A 19,986-nucleotide genomic window follows, 5' to 3' on the forward strand; every position below is an offset into this window, starting at 1 on the left:
ACTCCATAGCCTACCAAGATCGCGCTACCGACCGCCGGACACCAAGAAGACAAGCTTGCCTCAAGAGGATCATATCTGTCCCTTCCGAACCTCGGAAGGTTGGATTCTCTCTGCCCTATCCCCGACCAGACTCCCACGGGCCTCGGTCACAACTAGTGCTTTTTATTTGTACGTCCCTAAATGTTCTGATGAATTGAAAATGGTGGACCCTGTTGTAAACAAGTGAATGCTTTTACTTTATATTTGTATTGAGTTGTGCTTTTGTTTGAAATGTACCTATTCGGCATACTGTTGTTCATACGTATACTTCATACAATCAATCAATCACTGAAATGTACCAATTCCACAAACTGTGAATAACAATTCGGCTGCTGCTCATTTCTTTCACCCTATCTGGCAACACTGCGGCAGTCAGTAGCTTGCTGCTCGTGCTGACTCCACTCTGTTCCACGTGCAGAGTCCATCACACACACATCCACAATGAAGCGTCCCAGTAAGTACGCCTAGCATCTGTCTTATAATATATAATGACTCTTACAAAACATAACATTTCAGTCATTCTTTCTCTCTCTTGCTTGTGCGTGGCATGCTCAACGAACCCAATTAATAAGTGCTTTAGTGTTGGCGTTAGAAGCCACCACTACTTTAGCTAGCTACGTTTTGCTGTTAGCATTAGCTGCTAACTAACTAACATCCAGTTTTTCCACACATGGTGCCATGTGTCTTTCTGACTGTCACCAACCTGACGCATTTAACTGTGTAATGTAGAATTACTCTGTTAACAAGTAAATGTCCAGAATTACATATTTACTCGAGTAAAAGTATTGGTGTCAAGAGGTAGCAAAAGTAGAAGGTACTCAAGCAGAATGTCTCATTTTCACACGTTTTCAAATCTTTATGAAATGTCTAAAAGATCTTAGCAGAAAATAGCAGATCTACAAGCTCACAATGATCAGCTATTTTCAAATGGCCAACACATGTAATATACTGTAGGGCTAAAAAGGTGGTTAATGTTAATGTACCGTATGTCTTCTAATAATAATACAAATCTACAAAATAACTAAAGTTTTCAAATAATTATGGTAGTATAGCACAGTAAAAGTACAATATTTGCCCCTGAGATGTAGTGGATTAAAAGTACTTGAGTAAATGTACTTGACTTTTAACACCACTGCTGTCGTTGTGTTCAGAGTTAAAGAAGGCGAGCAAGAGGATATCATGTTCCGTAAAGTACAAGATCCAGAAGAAGGTTAGTAACGTGTGTGTGTGCGCGTGCATGCACGCTACAGCTCTAGAAAAATGATTTTTATGTATGCGTTTAAAATGTATTTGTATTAACCCATTCTGACCTGAGATCAGATTCATACGAGGTTTTCACTGGACACACACACTGGTCTGATTAACCCATTCTGACCTGAGATCAGATTCTAAAAATGTCAGTCGTTCTTCGATTTTTCAAAAATAGCAGACCTACAAGCTCGTAGCGCGCCAGCTTGTAGATCTGCTATTTTTCAATAGCTAAAGCATAACATGGGTTCCCGTTCAGAATGGGTTCAATTCCATGTAAAAACAAAGAAAAGAGGAATTATTTGCAGTAGTGGGGAATTTGGACCTCGAATAATGAAAATAAAGCAAGTTCATAATTCATTTTTAAACATTACAATATATAATATATATATATATATATATATATATTTTTTAAGTACATCAACCATTTTCAACTTTCTTCATATTAGTGGCTCCTCTACTAATGGTCCTAAAATGGTCTACTGCCTACTGATGATGACCTCACTCAATGGTAGGCAGGTTTCTGCAGAGTACTCTAACAGGGTGGCATCATTCTCTTTAACAGTTTGTCTAATTAAAACGCGTAACCCACATTTTAATCAAATATCCTACGCTGCCGAGATTGTTGTATTACCTTTAGAGCATACGCTGAATTATTTGGGCTTTTGATCCGTGAAAATCCGGCGAAAAAAGGTTCCTCAGTTTGTTATGAACCCATCGCACCACCCACCATCTTGGTGCGCCGGAAGACCGCAGCACAAGACCCTCCTCCATGAGGCGTTGTACCCAGTTCATTTGCATTGGACTCAATTTCCCAGAAGCCCTAGCAAGCCTACAGCATGTGTTGATTTCCGGTTTCGTCATCAAAACGAAACCATCTAGTCTCTAGCTCCGCGGCAAAGACAGAGTTTATTTTTATTTATTACAATACGGCAGATTAAACACATCAAACAAAACGTGGGAATGTCGTAAAAAGTACCCTGGATTAAACAATTTGCGGCAGTCAAACTGTTTTAATATGAGCATTAGTGAGGACCCTAATATGAAGACGAGGTTGAAAAGGGGGTGATGTGGTCCTTTGAGAGTTCAGGGATGAATATAAATATTTGTTTTAAGAAGGCCAGCCTGCGCAACCAGCATGGAAATGATGACAAAAGCGAACAGTCTTGATTTCATAATGAAGACACCAATCCAACGCTGATCCAAATGCATTGCCAGGCTGCTTTTTTGCTCCAGTTAACGTAAACATTAAAAGTCCATAGACTTGACTTCCACATGATGTCACACATGAAAGCCAGACATCGGCGCCCGGGCCTCAACACATCTTGAAAGTGTTTATGTTTAAGGGGTCTTTGCCACGAAAAAAGATTGAAAACCGCTGGTTTAGACGGCATTCGTAGAATTGGCCTCTGGTCCCAATGGGCAAAAATAAATAAATAACTAAAAACGTTATTTGTTGTATTTATTTCAGGTGAAGGAACATCACAAAAAACTCAGAAAAGAGGCCAAAAAGAAAGGCGTGAACACGCGGCCCAAGAAGGACCTGGGCGTGCCCAACATCGCCCCCTTCAAAGAGGAGGTGCTCCGAGAGGCGGAACAGAGGCGGATCAAGGTAAGGGGCGGGGCATCATCATGATGTCATCGCTGTCGCCGGGCAGAAACCTTGTATATCCAAAATTATTCTAACCGTTTGTGTGGTATTTTTTCATAAATTAACGCCATAGTTGATGTAGTCTCGTGTTGCCAGACTGTTGCCTCTCGCGATTTACCAAACGCTTCCATCATACAGTCTGGAGCAACGGAAGCTCTGATGAGTAAAATATAACGCGGAAGTGGAGCCTCCTTCCCACTTCCGTTTAGTCTTTACAGTCGCGCAAATGTATCCATCCTGATATGTAAAGATATTTTAAAATATATGTTCGATTGTTCGTGAACGGAAATTGCAGCCTCCTCCCCACTTCCGTTTTGTCTTTACATTCGCGCAAATTTATCCATTTATCAATTTTAAATCTGTTAATTTACTGTCATGATATTATTATGGTCTGTCTTGACAGTTTTAATAATTAACACCAAACATTTGTGACACCTTTTCAGATAAGGTGTCACATAACTAGAATGTAGATTCAAATGAAACCTGGACAGTGTGTTTACTGATGAATTGAGGAGTACAATGGAAACAAACACCATGGGTCTTTTTGTGTTCTCGTTATCAGCTGGTATCAGTACATCAAGTTATTATCATCATCAGGTAGAAATGTGTGTTTTGTGTTGAATTTCAACAAACACTTTGGAATTGAATGGCCGAGATACTGTAGAGATACTGATTTAAGATTATTGTATTCTTAATTTCTTAAGGCTTGTGCAACGGCATGGAAATGAGGACAAAAGCGAACAGTCTTGATTTCATAATGAAGACTTTCATTTCAGACTCTGATCCAAATGCGTTGCCAGGCTGATCTTTCAGTTGTGTGTGTGTGTGTGTGGGTGTGGGTGTGGGTGTGGGTGTGGGTGTGGGTGGGTGTGTGTGTGTGGGGGTGTGGGGGTGTGGGGGGGTGTGGGGGGGGGTTGATGGGAGTCCTGTGGGGCTGTGCTTACTGTCTGACTAAATATTGATAATCTCTCCCAGATCGAGGAGGAGAAGAAGAAAAAGATGCAGGCCAAAAAAGAGAAGAGGAAGGAGAACAAGAGGAAGGGTACCGACGCTAAAGACGCGCCCGCGGCCAAAAAGCCTCGGACGGTAAATATATTATAATTATAAAAAGACTAACATTACGGTAAGAATTAGAATGTAAATGGATCATAATTTAACTATTTCTTCCTCCCCATGTTTTTCTTAACAGGACGAGAAGAAGTACAAAAAGATTAAAGACAAAAGTTCCAAAAAGTCCCTTTGTACAGAGTTGAACAAGGTAAGACAATCCGTTGTATCACTTCATTGTATCAAGGGATTTAGGCCTGACATCGAAATTTAAAAACAATCTTCAAAATCCTGGCTGTTTTCTGAAAAACCCCTATGTTTCTATGTCAGTGGTGCTCAATATTTCATGTCAAAGATCCCAAAAAGGATATGTAATATGCCTCCGCCCCCCATCTGAAAATATGTTATTCCAGGGACCCCCCTCTCCCCCCCAGAAGCAAAGATTTGAGTTAAAATGTTCACTGAGTCTGTAGCCTGAGCTAACGTGTTAGGTTTCTGGTCTAGAGGGGCGGGTCGCGGCTGAGATTTGCGCACGCCCTGATTGGATCTCATCGATCTGTCCGTCACCCCCGGCCCCTCCTCTCCCCCCTAGTGCAGCGCTACGTCACATAATTTGGAGCGACACCCACCCGGAAGGGTTGACTCCCACTTTTAGACCAGAGCGGCCAATGCGTTCCTCCAGGCTTTAAATTTTTGCACCAACAAAAATGAAAGCCTGGTACCGAGGCTACCGAGTCTGTAATAATATATATTCAAAGATTTGAGGCAAATTTTCACGATTTTTCAAAAATGGCAGATCTGCTATTTTTCAATGGCTAAAGTATAGAGCGTCACAGTCCCTCCCCCTTTCAGAACGACGAGTGGCCCAGGAAATGAAATGCAATGCATTTCTCTTCTTTAAGTATTTTATAGACGGTTACTCCGCGGACAAAGCCAACTCGGATCGTGACAAATCATGACAATGAACACAATATTTTGGGCCGATCAAATCATTAGAAGAAATTAAAGACAGGAGACAACACTATTTTTTTTTCTTTTTTTCTTATAAATTATTTGATCGGCCCAAAACATTGTGTTCATTGTCATGATTTGTCACGATCCGAGTTGGCTTTGTCCGCGGTGTAACCGTCTTTAAATAAATACTTAAAGAAAATCCTATGGGAGAAATGCATTGCATTTCATTTCCTGGGCCACTCGTCGTTCTGAAAGGGGGAGGGACTGCGACGCTCTATAACATAATGCTTTAAAACACCAAAAGGGGTTCCCACCAAAAAGGGGTTAACCAACTTAAGCTCTATTTTGTACTTTAACATAGAACGATGTTGCACGAAAACAGTACAAGATTCTTTTCAGTGTCTTGTTTGTTAGTTCCGGTTAGTGAAGGAGGACTGATAAGGTTGAGCAGCTGACTGTGCTTCCCCAACTGGTTATAGCCTCCTAAAGTAACTCAACAGCGCAGCCTGCTGGCTCCGTTGTGCTATAGCGGAGCTGAAGGCTGTGTTGTGAACACATGCAGCACGGTGGTGGTCACTAATATGTCCAGTGTATTGTACAGTGTTGAGGGACAACATGAACTAGTTGGAGTCCTATGCACTATGCAGTTTATTACCCACTAATTCATTTTTTAGTGGATGTCAGAGCCATAGAGTATGACAGAGTTACGACATTGAGGGGGCAGAAAACTGAGCGCTGTTCATGCAGCCTGAATGGAGAGGGACAAGATGGAGTTGGAAATACGTTGTTTTCAACGAGGGCGGCGCAAATACCAGCAATTTTAGGCATGTGTGCAACGTGACTGTTTTATCCCATTCTGGGCGGGAACCCCTTTTAGTGTTCTAACCATTCTGGACAGCATGTACAGTATTTTTTTATTTTTTATTCCAAACGTTTTTTGCGAGATCAAAGTGTGTCTACTCTCCTACTCTACACTCTGAGGTACAGTTAATTTGGAGCAGTCTGTATGAATTATGAAATGATCTGCTGTAGATGACTTATTATTATTTTTAACCCATTCTGGGCGGGAACCCCTTTTGGTGTTAGCATTATGTTATGCTTTAGCTATTGAAAAATAGCAGATCTACAAGCTCGTAGCGCGCCACCGAGTAGCGCGCTATGAGCTTGTAGGTCTGCTATTTTTGAAAAATCGAAGAACGACTGACATAGAAACATAGCTTTTTCAGAAAACTGTCATTTTCAAACAGACATTTTTAGAATCTGATCTCAGGTCAGAATGGGTTAAAGAACCACCATTCATCTGTTTGTTAGATTCTGATCTCAGGTCAGAATGGGTTAAACTGAACTCTACTCTTCTCTAGGTCATAGACGCATCTGACGTCATCCTGGAGGTTCTGGATGCCAGGGACCCCATGGGGTACAGGTGCCCACAGCTGGAGGAGGCTGTGCTTCGGAGGGGAGGCAACAAGAAACTGCTCTTTGTTTTAACTAAAATAGGTAAATGGATGCAGGATATTGTAACGATTAACCTAGGGATGCCCTCGAGCCTGATATCGGCCGAATGACTTAGATCGGTTGATGAATTGAGGAGTACAATGAATGGACCACAATGGAAACAAACAAATCTTTTTGTGTTCTGGTTATCAGCTAGTTACGGGGTGGGCAACTTTGACGATGGAGAGGGCCAATATATTTCCATACCCACTCCAGAGGGGCCACATTGCATGCATGTCGTAGCAGAAATAGCCGATCTACAAGTTCAAAACGCGCCGCATCGCGACGCGTAGATCGCCTATTTTTGCTATATTTGCATTGAAATCCTGAATATTGTTTTTTGCTATTTTTTTTAATTGGAATCCAGAAAAGTAACATTTGTATTTATTTTCAATTTAGTTATAGTTATCTTAACTTTATTAACTAAATACAAATACATTGGGTATGAAAAAGACAATAACAAACATTTTAATACTAGTAATTAGCTGAAATCAATAATAACTAGAAAAAGTGCCCTTCCGGGCACAGGTCTCCACCAGGTTATCCACAGATCCGTGCAGTTAGAGGTAAAAACACTTTTCGGCCAGTTATAGCGCCACCTTGAGGCTGAGTTGAAATTGTTCATGTGGCATTTCGTCCTCGGCCTAGTGGGAAAGTGGGTGCACAATTTCACGGAAATCACGCGATGTGTTCATGATTTGCAGCATTTTGTTTGAAACTGAGCACTCCTGTGAACTTTGGAAGCCAATCTTAACCAATCAGGATGGAGTCTGATAAATCTGAAAGACCCGTTTCGTTGAATGGCTCTAGAGAGACTGTGTACCAATTTGCGTGATGTTTGGACAAAATCTGTAGGTGTACTGTGCAAAAACTTGTTTTGCACAAAGCGGCCTCCTGGTGGCGCTATAACAGGCCGTTCTGGAAAGTTTTGGGCAGAGGTTCATGGTTGGCATCCAGGGAGTGTGTGTGCAAAATATGGCATCGAAAAACTTGTTTTGCACAAAGCGGCCTCCTGGTGGCGCTATAACAGGCCGTTCTGGAAAGTTTGGGGCAGAGGTTCATGGTTGGCATCCAGGGAGTGTGTGTGCAAAATATGGCATCGACCGGGTTAACGGTGGCCGAGATTAGCTGTTCACGGACACACGGACACACGGACGGACGGACGGACACGCGGACGGACGGAGTGCAAAACATACTCTCCCCACATGCCTTCGGCCTGGTGGAGACAATAATTGATTTAATAATAATATTATTCAGATATTAACCTGAGGGCCGCATTAAGTGATGGTGGGGGCCGCATGTGGCCCCCGAGCCGCCAGTTGCCCTGCTTGTACATCATGTCACTCATCAAGTAGAAATGTGTTTTTTGTGTTGAATTTCAACAAACACTTTGCAATTGAATGGCCGAGATACTGATTTAATAGGAGCATTAGTGAGGACCCTAATATGAAGACGAGGTTGAAAATGGGGTGATGTGGTCCTTTTGAGAGTTCAGGGATGAATATAAATATTTGTTTTAAGAGGGCCAGCCTGCGCACCAGCATGGAAATGATGACACAAGCGAACAGTCTTGATTTCATAATGAAGACACCAATCCAACGCTGATCCAAATGCATTGCCAGGCTGCTTTTTCAGTTATTTGCGTGTGTGTGTGTGGGGGGGGGGGGGGGGGTATATTATAACAATAAGATATTGTAATGATAAGATATTGTAACGATAAACTAGGGATGCCCTCGGCCTGATATCATCCAAATGACGTAGATCGGTTCGGATCAGACTGCAGCGAAAATGACGGATCTAACGCTCCTAACCAAGCAATCCATTCCAGTATTCCGCTCCAGCATGTAGTGTTTGCTTGTCGCACGCAGCAGCAAAATAAGTGTTGTCTGTATCTGGATCGGATCGGTATTGATACTGCCATATGCCATATTGATATCGGATCGAAAGTGAGCGATCTAGATCGCAGCATCCCTACGATAAACAATTAAAGCTTGTGTCAAGTTGTCGTGATGTGTGATAGTTTTGCAGACCGATGTCCAAACTGCCATCCAATTGTAACCGACTTTGATGTTCTGTTTTTTTTCTTTTTAGATCTGGTCCCGAAGGAGAACTTGGAGAGGTGGATCCAGTGTCTCCAGCAGGAGTTCCCCGTTTTGGCCTTCAAGGCGGCGATACAGCTCCAGGACAGGACAGTGGTGAGGCTGCAGTGATTTAACCCATGCTGGTGTTTTGAAACAAATAGCAGATCTACAAGCTCATAGCGCTTGTGCTTGTAGGTCTGCTATTTTTGAAAAATCGTGAAAATGAGGCGCTAATTTGGAATATACCTGTATATTCTTGCAGAGCGAACATTTTTCACTCAAATATTTGCTTCTGTGGGAGGGGTCCCTGGAACGACATATTTTCAGATGGGGGGTCGGCAGCCAAATACAGATAATGTTTGTGGTCCTTGACATGAAAAAGGTTTAGTACCACTGACTTGGAAACAGGTGTTTTGTAGAATCTTCCTCAGGTCTAAATGGGTTAACCCATTTATGTCAGACCAGATTCTACATGATGTCTCATAAATCACGACAGTTTTCAGAAAAACCTACGTTTTCAGTGTCTGTTAGTTCCGGTTAGTGAAGGAGGACTGAGAAGGTTGAGCAGCTGACTGTGCTTCCCCAACTGGTTATAGCCTCCTAAAGTAACTCAACAGCGCAGCCTGCTGGCTCCGTTGTGCTATAGCGGAGCTGAAGGCTGTGTTGTGAACACATGCAGCACCGTGGTGGTCACTAATATGTCCAGTGTATTGTACAGTGTTGAGGGACAACATGAACTTGTTGGCGTCCTATCGATGATAAGTGACCTTCTGCTAATGTTTTACACTCTTGTCTGTAGTTTTATTCAGAGGAAATTGTCTTGTACTGCATGAAGGAGAATTGATCGAAATGAACAACACAAATTTACTTAACACTTAACGCATTTTGGGTGGGAACCCCTTTTGGTGTTGGCATTATGTTATGCTTTAGCTATTGAAAAATAGCAGCTCTACAAGCTCGTAGGTCTGCTATTTTAGAAAAATCGACTGACATAGAAACATAGCTTTTTCAGAAAACTGTCAGGATGTAGAAGACATTTTTAGAATCTGATCTCAGGTCAGAATGGGTTAATTTGCTAGCAATCTCAACGTAAAGCCAACCCTTTTCTGATTTTATGTTTATTTATTTATTTATTAGAATGAAAGGAAAAACCGGGTAATGGCTGCAAACGGAGTTTTCGATAAATCCCGAGCGGCGGCGTGTTTGGGGAACGACGTTCTCCTGGAGCTTCTGGAAGGTTACCGGGCGACGCTGGGGAAGGAGGACATGCTCAAAGTCGGTGTCGTCGGTAAGCTTCCCTCTCCCAAAGCAGCTGTAATAGGGCTGCAACTAACGATTATTTTCATAATCCATTAATCTGCCGATTATTTAAACTATTAATCGGATTATGACACTTATTTAGCTATCGCCTTAAAATATATTTTAGGTTATTTTAGACATGTTCTAACTAACAAAAAAATATAATTCATTCAAAATGTAATTTGATTAGCTGCCGATTAGGCTGCTATTCAAATAAAAGACAAACTAAATTAAAATGAATTAAAGCAACTTTAGGCTTTCTTATTCTTATTCTTTAGGCTTATTCTGACTGCATACATTTGATAAAGAATAGCTACACATGTGTCAGTCTAGAAGGAACAGTACTCTTCTGAACTCAAATAGGTAATTTAAAAATAAATATTGTTCTTGATACTATAATGGTTATGTCATATTTTGCTTTGCAGTCGCTACTGTGCAACTATCATCAGATTGTAAGGGAAGAGAGATGGATCACTCCTCTTTTACTTTACTTACACTTAACACTGGAAAAACTATGGTTAAGTGCATGGAAATCACCTATGATAAATTGCTAAAAATTTGTGATTAGTTGCCGATTCGATTACGGTAATCAATTACTAAATTAGTTGACAACTAATTGAATAATCGATTTGATTACGATTAATTGATGAATCGTTGCAGCCCTACTATACAACGAAAGGTTGATGTGTATACATATAGACACATGGTTTCTGCGTACCGGGCTACCAGCATGGAAATGAGGATAAAACACACGTCTTGACTTCTGAATGAAGACTAATTTGTTCTAACGCTGATCCTGCTGTTTAGACCTTTTTCAAGGGTAAACGGTGCTTAACCCCTTCTGGTGTGAGCATGTAATAAATGGTCTATTTAAGCCACACCATCGTAACATAAAAGTATAGAATAGGGTCTAACTGGTTAAATATCTATAAGTGTGGCTTCATGGCTGTGCTGTTGTTGTGCTTCTTGTTCCTCCTGCCCTCAGGCTTCCCCAACGTGGGGAAGAGCAGTCTGGTCAACAGCGTGAAGGGGCTGCGGGCGTGCAACGCCGGCATCCAGAGAGGCATCACCAAGTGAGTTAAAGGAGCACTCTGTGGCACATGATTACACTGAACAACGTGTTGACTTCATTACCGTTAACCACGGACCCATTGCATCCTTATATTGACATTGTGTGGGAGGTCAAAGAACTAGGAAACAAACTATAATGTTACACCGTCCTTTCTTTTACCGACCTACCTGAAAAACATTGATTTCCATTGATTTCAACAAACACTTTGCAATTTAATTGCCGAGATACTGATTTAAGAAAAGAAAAAAGTAGAATTGTATTCTTAATTTCTTAAGGCTTGTGCAACAGCATGGAAATGAGGACAAAAGCGAACAGTCTTGATTTCATAATGAAGACTTCTAATCCAACTCTGATCCAAATGCGTTGCAGGCTGCTTTTTCAGTTATGTGTGTGTGTGTGTGTGTGGGGGGGTAAAAATAGCAGAAAATATTCGGCAGAAAATGGCTAAAAAAGCATTTTCGGCCTATTCGGTTTCGGGCCCGAATAGGCAGAAAATATATCGCCGAATAGTGTATGCAATTAAATGCATTCAAAAGAGCTGAATAAATGTTTTATGGACCCATAATAGTGATTATTATTTAAGTAAAGTTTTGCCATAACCATTTATTTTGCCATAAATCGGGTAGCTTTAAGGTACGGCCATGACAGCAAGGAAAGTTAAGAAAAAAAGATACAGTATATAATATTAATAATATTCGGTTTTCGGCCATACTGTTTCCTGTATTCGGTTTCGGCCAAGAATGTCCCTTTCGGTGCATCCCTAAAAACCCCTGTTTTCAATCCAACATTGTATTATATATCCTGACGGTGTTCTCCACCTCCTGTCTGTTCCAGGATCATGTATTCTGTATCCTGACTAGGGATGCACCTTTAGGGAAATTCTTGGCCGAAACCGAATATAAGAAACAGTTGGCCGAATATCCGAATATATTTAATATTATATATATTTTTGCCTACCATTGCTGTCATTGCCATACCTTAAAGCTACCTGATTTATGGTTATGGCAAAACTTAACTGAAATAATAATCACCATAATAATGTCCATAAAACATTTATTCAGCTCTTTTGAATGCATTAATTGCATACACTATTCGGCGATATATTTTCTGCCGATTCGGGCCGAAACCGAATAGGCCGAAAATGCTTTTTTAGCCATTTTCTGCCGAATATTTTCTGCGGCCGAATATTCGGTGCATCACTAATCCTGACTGTTCTCCACCTCCTCTCTGTTCCAGGATCATGCATTCATTGTATTCTGTATCCTGACTGTTCTCCACCTCCTGTGTGTTCCAGGATCATGCAGGACGTGCACATCTCTAAGAGCGTGAAGCTGTTGGACAGCCCGGGCATCGTGGCGTCTCCCGCCAACCCCCCCGTCTCCATGGCGCTGAGGAGCCTTCAGGTGGAGGAGGGACTGGACGGCGTGGTGGAGGCTGTCAGAACCCTGCTCAAACAGTGTGACCAGAACCAGGTGAGAGGCTGTCAGAACCCTGCTCAAACAGTGTGACCAGAACCAGGTGAGAGGCTGTCAGAACCCTGCTCAAACAGTGTGACCAGAACCAGGTGAGAGGCTGTCAGAACCCTGCTCAAACAGTGTGACCAGAACCAGGTGATGATGGGGGTTGTGGGAGGGAGATGTTTAGATAACTATTGTGCTGTTAATCTGTCTGATTGGAACTATAGCCCATAGCACCCCGCTTTGTCTCAATGGGATAGTTCCAATGTTTGGAACTATATAGCCCATAGCACCCTGCTTTGTCTCAATGGGATAGTTCCAATGTTTGGAACTATATAGCCCATAGCACCCCGCTTTGTCTCAATGGGATAGTTCCAATGTTCTCTATAACATTCTCTCTAACGTTTACATGTCGAGGACCCCCAAAATTATATGAATCTGGCCACCGACCCCATCTCAAAATGTTAAAGATTTAACTCAAAAGTTTCGCTCAAAGAAATACAAAATAAATACTCTCTCGCTTTTCAGCTAAAATCGAAAAAGCGTCTGTCAGTCTCTGTATGAGGCCCATAATAATGAACGTCTGTACATTCCAGATCATGCTCCAGTACAACATCGCAGACTACAGGAACCATTTGGAGTTTCTGAGCCTCTTTGCTAAGAAGCGTGGCTTTCTGCAGAAGGGTGGAGTCGTGAACATGGAACAGGCCGCCGCCGCCGTCCTCAACGACTGGACAGGGTGAGTGTGTTCACCTGAGCTGTAGGAGGTTTGGGTGGACAGGGTGAGTGTGTTTACCTGAGCTGGAGGAGGTTTGGGTGGACAGGGTGAGTGTTTACCTGAGCTGTAGGAGGTTTGGGTGGACAGGGTGAGTGTGTTTACCTGAGCTGTAGGAGGTTTGGGTGGACAGGGTGAGTGTGTTTACTGAGCTGTAGGAGGTTTGGGTGGACAGGGTGAGTGTGTTTACTGAGCTTTAGGAGGTTTGGGTGGACAGGGTGAGTGTATTTACTGAGCTGTAGGAGGTTTGGGTGGACAGGGTGAGTGTGTTTACTGAGCTGTAGGAGGTTTGGGTGGACAGGGTGAGTGTGTTTACCTGAGCTGGAGGAGGTTTGGGTGGACAGGGTGAGTGTGTTTACTGAGCTATAGGAGGTTTGGGTGGACAGGGTGAGTGTGTTTACTGAGCTGGAGGAGGTTTGGGTGGACAGGGTGAGTGTGTTTACTGAGCTGTAGGAGGTTTGGGTGGACAGGGTGAGTGTGTTTACTGAGCTGGAGGAGGTTTGGGTGGACAGGGTGAGTGTGTTTACCTGAGCTGTAGGAGGTTTGGGTGGACAGGGTGAGTGTGTTTACCTGAGCTGGAGGAGGTTTGGGTGGACAGGGTGAGTGTGTTTACCTGAGGTGTAGGAGGTTTGGGTGGACGGGGTGAGTGTTTACCTGAGGTGTAGGAGGTTTGGGTGGACAGGGTGAGTGTGTTTACCTGAGCTGGAGGAGGTTTGGGTGGACAGGGTGAGTGTGTTTACCTGAGCTGGAGGAGGTTTGGGTGGACAGGGTGAGTGTGTTTACTGAGCTGTAGGAGGTTTGGGTGGACAGGGTGAGTGTGTTTACTGAGCTGGAGGAGGTTTGGGTGGACAGGGTGAGTGTGTTTACCTGAGCTGGAGGAGGTTTGGGTGGACAGGGTGAGTGTTTACCTGGGCTGGAGGAGGTTTGGGTGGACAGGGTGAGTGTGTTTACCTGAGCTGTAGGAGGTTTGGGTGGACAGGGTGAGTGTGTTTACCTGAGCTGGAGGAGGTTTGGGTGGACAGGGTGAGTGTGTTTACCTGAGGTGTAGGAGGTTTGGGTGGACAGGGTGAGTGTGTTTACCTGAGCTGTAGGAGGTTTGGGTGGACGGGGTGAGTGTGTTTACCTGAGCTGTAGGAGGTTTGGGTGGACAGGGTGAGTGTGTTTACCTGAGGTGTAGGAGGTTTGGGTGGACAGGGTGAGTGTGTTTACTGAGCTGGAGGAGGTTTGGGTGGACAGGGTGAGTGTGTTTACCTGAGCTGGAGGAGGTTTGGGTGGACAGGGTGAGTGTGTTTACCTGAGGTGTAGGAGGTTTGGGTGGACAGGGTGAGTGTGTTTACCTGAGGTGTAGGAGGTTTGGGTGGCCGTTGGAAATGAGGACAAACATTTTCTAGTCTTGATGAATGATGAAGACTTTAATCCAACTCTGATCCAAATGCGTCGCCACGCCACTCGCTGCTTGTGTTGAGCAGTATAGAAAGCTAAATTATGATCGTGGCCAAGTCGAACACTAGGTCTTGCTTCACGTCCTCCTAAACATCTAAACCGTTGTTTATTCCACTGGCCTGTCTTTGATAGAGCGAAGCTGAACTACCACTGCAAGCCACCAGAGACCCTCAGCCCCGCCCCCTATCTGTCGGAGGCCGTGGTGGCCGAGATGCAGAAGGGCTGGGATCTGGACAAACTGAAGAAGGCCAACGAGGAGACTGTGAGGGGTACGCTTCTTTTATCTTTACTCTGACGGGGGACGCTTCTTTTATCTTTACTCTGAGGGGGTACGCTTCTTTTATCTTTACTGTGAGGGGTACGCTTCTTTTATCTTTACTGTGAGGGGTACGCTTCTTTTATCTTTACTCTGAGGGGGTACGCTTCTTTTATCTTTACTGTGAGGTAGGGTTGGGTGACGATACGAATACATCGTCAATCGCGAATATACGAATCCAATCGCCGAATATTTTTATTAGGCGATTTCTCGGGACGATTTAGCCTAGATAACCTGTAAAGTGTGAGCAACATGTGGATCAATTTGGCCCAGCAAAGTAGTAACAGCGGCCGGGTGGAAATCACCTCCTCCCGTTATAATGGTATGCTCCCACAGTCCCGACTCCCCGCACTCAGCACTGTCAGCAGCCAGCCTCGGGCACCGCCGCACGGCACTTACGGCAGCCTGGCTGGGAGCTGAGGGAGGCTGTAGCCTACATGTTGTTTAAGCTCCGGAGTCCAGACCCATGCAGTTTAATAATATACAGTCACAACAGAATGCACACTGCTGTCTCGTGTCTCATCACAATCCCAATGCGCCACCCGTGAGTGGCGGGGGGGAAATAAAAAAAACTGTCTACTAGTGTTAGTGTATAGGCACGGGGATCATTCATTAGCTTAGCGCTTAGCTTAGCGTTAGCTTAGCGTCTAGCCAATACTGGTGCAACCCACTGATTGAACTTCATCTCCGCCTGTAATCTAAGTTATTTTTATTGACAACGTGAACGGACCCCGACACCAGCGCTGCAAAAATAGACAGATCTACAAGCTCTCAACGCGTAGCGAACGGCACTGCAAAAACAGGCAGGACGCGACGCCTTGAGAGCCTGTGTGGATCAGCCCGGCTGCAGCAGCTTGTCGGCTCCGCTGCTCAGTGCTCCGCTCCGAGCCTCCGACGACCGGACCGGGGAGGGAAGGGAGCAAGTTACCCTGGCTGCGCTGCAGTCTGCAGAAACAGACTGATCTACAAGCTCTCAACGCCTAGCGAACGGAGCTGCGAAAACAGGCAGGACGCGGCGCCTTGAGAGCTTGTAGATCTGGCTTTTTTGCGACCTGCAGTGAGCTGTTCTCACTCTACTTTTATGACACGAATACATCGTCAATCGGCGAATATTGGTCAGACGATTGGCGGTTGAAAAAAATTGGCATATCGCCCAACCTTACTGTGAGGGGTACGCTTCTTTTATCTTTACTCTGAGGGGGTACGCTTCTTTTATCTTTACTCTGAGGGGGTACGCTTCTTTTATCTTTACTCTGAGGGGGTACGCTTCTTTTATCTTTACTCTGAGGGGGTACGCTTCTTTTATCTTTACTCTGAGGGGGTACGCTTCTTTTATCTTTACTCTGAGGGGGTACGCTTCTTTTATCTTTACTCTGAGGGGGTACGCTTCTTTTATCTTTACTCTGAGGGGGTACGCTTCTTTTATCTTTACTCTGAGGGGGTACGCTTCTTTTATCTTTACTCTGAGGGGGTACGCTTCTTTTATCTTTACTCTGAGGGGGTACGCTTCTTTTATCTTTACTGTGAGGGGTACGCTTCTTTTATCTTTACTCTGAGGGGGTACGCTTCTTTTATCTTTACTCTGAGGGGGTACGCTTCTTTTATCTTTACTCTGAGGGGGTACGCTTCTTTTATCTTTACTGTGAGGGGTACGCTTCTTTTATCTTTACTCTGAGGGGGTACGCTTCTTTTATCTTTACTGTGAAGGGTACGCTTCTTTTATCTCAAACATTTAACGAGGAGACTGAGAGGGGTACGCTTCTTTTATCTCAAACATTTAACGAGGAGACTGTGGGGTACGCTTTTATCTTTACTCTGAGGGGTACGCTTCTTTTATCTCAAAGATTTAGTGGTGTCAGACGAAAGGTTGTATATATAGACACATGGTTTCTGCGTACCAGGCTACCAGCATGGAAATGAAGATAAAAAGCATGTCTTGACTTCTACGAATGAAGACTAATCTGTTCTAACTCTGATCCTGCTGCTGGGTTAAGCACCGTAAACGGTGCTTAACCCATTTTGGTGTTAGCATCATGTCGTGCTTTAGCTATTGAAAAATAGCAGACCTACAAGCTCGTAGCGCTTGTATGTCTGCTATTTTTTGAAAAATCGAAGAGCGACTGACACAGAAGACATTTTTAGAATCTGATCCCAGTCAGAATGAAAACTGTCAGGATGTAGAAGACATTTTTAGAATCTGATCTCATTCCATCTGGATTCATTCCATACGTGATTTTTGTCTCCCTCCTATAGGTGTAAGGTGTCCCAACAAGGCCAGTAGTATTCTCTTTGCGACTAAAGGCCCGTCTGCCGGCCTGCTGAGTGTCTCTGACATCCCCGAGGAGAAAACCGTCTGCATCCCCACCAAGGAAGTTAAAGACTCGGGGCGGAAGAATGGAGAAGAGTTGGAGATGAAGAACGAAGGGGTAATTGGCAACAAAAATACTACAAGCATTTGGTCAAAGAGTAGCTTAGCCGAGATGTAATGCTGGTTTGCACATTGAGGCACATTCACTCGTAGTATGCTTCAGAATCACTAAATGCTGATGTGTGACGGTGCCCCTATTACATAATTAATTAAATTGCAATGCACATTATGGTCAGTATCTGTTCTAGTCAATTTCTAGATCTCACAAGCAATATTGGGCTCTTTTTTCACTATGCCTTTATTGCAAAACTATTAACCCATTTAGTTGACGTTGAAATAAAAAAATGTCTTTCCAGGGACATCCCCAGAAGCAAAGATATGAGTTAAAAACGTTCGCTCTGAAAGAATATATTCAAACATTTGGGCCACATTTTCACGATTTTTCAAAAATGGCATATCTACAAGCTCATAGCGCGGCACTCGGTGCCGCGCTATGAGCTTGTAGATATGCTATTTTTCAACAGATAAAGCATAACGTAATGCTTAAAACGCCAGCATGGATTAAAGAGCATAAATTATTTTACACTGTGGCTTCTGGCTTTTTGCCTCCGATTATTTAAAATCGTGCTAATTAGTCTGTCTGACTGATTGAAGCTCACTATAGTCTGGTCTGCATAGCGGCATGGAAATGAGGATACAACGCAAGTCTTGACTTCTAATGAAGACTTCTAATCCAACGCTGATCCTGCTGCTTCAGACCTTGTTTTGAGGGCAATCGGAAAAATGGAATCGTTAAACACGCGTGTCCTTGTTTTGAGCATGGTTACGGCCAAAATGACTATCTCTGTGGTGTGAGCTTGGCCTTGTAGATCTATTAACCCATTTTGTGTGGGAACCCCTTTAGGTGTTAGCATTATGTTATGCTTTAGCTAATGAAAAATAGCAGATCTACAAGCTCATAGCGTGCCACCGAGTGGCGCGCTACGAGCTTGTAGGTCTGCTATTTTTGAAAAATCGAAGAACGACTGACATAGAAACATAGCTTTTTCAGAAAACTGTCAGGATGTAGAAGACATTTTTAGAATCTGATCTCAGGTCAAAATGGGTTAAAATAAGTCTAAAATAGGGCTTAACTGTTTAAGTTGTGCTGCACTTTCAGCTTGAAGACATCACGGAACAGCCAGAAGAAGAGGAACAAACGGAGGAACTGCAGGAGACCTCGGTCAACGGTAAAAACCTGTTTACATCGAAAACGCATTATATATTGATGACCAATTTAAGGTTCACGTGCTCAACATTTGATCACGCTTTGATATTGAATTGACGTCCTCCTCTCCTCCCAGATGAACCGACCACGGCGAAGGTCGATCCAGTCCCGGTGGAGCCCAGCCTCCCCAGAGCCCCCAACGCCACCACAGACGACGTCTATGACTTCAGCACAGATTTCAAATGATCTTTTTGCCTTTTGAACTCCTAATGCCCCGAGCACTCGTTAAGTCATCATAATTGTGGTCACAGTGGTGGTGCTTGTAAAATAAAATGGGGTACAGGCTTTAGTTCCGACATACTATTGATCCGAAACCTCAATCCCTAACCTAACCATAACCGCAAGCACGGGAGCAGCGCATGTCGGACCATCGCATTTTCGCGTCGCATCGCATGTCCCCGCGCTTCGGACCTTTGGTGTGTCGGAAAAGCGTGCGCACCCCAAATATAATAACGTGACCTACTCTTAACCTCATGTCACCTGAATGTCCCACGCAGGATCAAACACAGGTCTGTCTACCATGCTGATGTTGGGGTGCTGTAAGCCCAACATGCCGCATGTCTTGGCAAGTTGAATTGGTTTGAGGCCAAGGCCTGTATGTCGGGTCCTTAGTCTTCTCTGTCCTAGCTCATCTATCCTCGCTCCTAAAAAGGTTACGTAAAGAAGGGAAGGATACCTGCAGTAGTATGTGGTGTGCTGCTAGACGCGTTAATGTAAATGTGTGTAGGGTAGGATCACGTTTTATGTGCGCTCAAATCAAATGGACAAGCTCGGACTTTGCTACATGTGTGACGGTTGCTTTTCCTTATCCTGTTCGCTATGTAAATCTATAATCGTATAGAACACTTCTTAACCCAGTTAGACCTGAGGCCGATTCTGAAAAACATCTGTTGCTATATATGTACTGTACTGTACTGTACATGGCAACAAGAACCCAAAAATGGGTTTCCGTCTTAAAAGGTAAAAACCCAAATTACAGCTGTGACGAGTTGACGACTACATATTTTATTGTGCAAACCAAATTGTTACGTTGTGGTTTTCTGGAAATGTACTGTTTCAAGACTGTCGGAGCCTGTGTTTTAAAAATGTAAGAAATTACACCATTTAAAAAAAGAATTGAACAAACTATATGGCTGTCCTTTCCTCCCTCACATAACCTTGTAGGAGTGAGACTAGAGGAGCTAGTATATAAGGGCGCATTCAAGGACCCGAGAGACTCATCCCAGGTGTGACCTAGTTATTGGTCTTCATTGTGATGTTCAGAGGTAATTTCTTACAACTTATGTTCATGCAGATTATTGTGTATATAGCGTGTAATAAATTGTTCCTCATTACCTTAATATATGGGCTAATCATTTGGCTTCCGCTGCTGCATGTGCATCCATCATGCCCCGTAGCAGTTTGATGTTTGAAAGGTGAGAGTGAAGTGGCTTGAATCTGCAATCCTTAATGCTTTAAACAGTGGTTCCCAAATA

General features: G+C 43.6%; 2 protein-coding genes across 4 annotated transcripts in view; both read left to right on the forward strand.

Annotated features, from left to right (window-relative positions):
* spcs1 (signal peptidase complex subunit 1) overlaps positions 1-19,986 on the forward strand; it is a 195,530-nt gene that overhangs the window by 126,636 nt on the left and 48,908 nt on the right. The gene's annotated exons all lie outside the window — the stretch shown is intronic.
* On the forward strand, positions 419-19,849 carry gnl3 (G protein nucleolar 3). Its single transcript, XM_083772331.1, has 15 exons — positions 419-493; positions 1,191-1,249; positions 2,759-2,899; positions 3,914-4,024; positions 4,128-4,196; positions 6,301-6,436; positions 8,525-8,628; positions 9,652-9,802; positions 10,799-10,886; positions 12,180-12,357; positions 12,939-13,081; positions 14,693-14,829; positions 17,130-17,302; positions 18,404-18,473; positions 18,588-19,849. Exons 1-15 carry the CDS (start codon positions 481-483, stop codon positions 18,695-18,697), a joined length of 1,683 nt encoding a protein of 560 aa, XP_083628457.1. The 5' UTR covers positions 419-480; the 3' UTR covers positions 18,698-19,849.

This window comes from Protomyctophum parallelum (genome assembly GCF_964188405.1).
Source record: "Protomyctophum parallelum genome assembly, chromosome: 8".
NCBI classification, from domain to species: domain Eukaryota; kingdom Metazoa; phylum Chordata; class Actinopteri; order Myctophiformes; family Myctophidae; genus Protomyctophum; species Protomyctophum parallelum.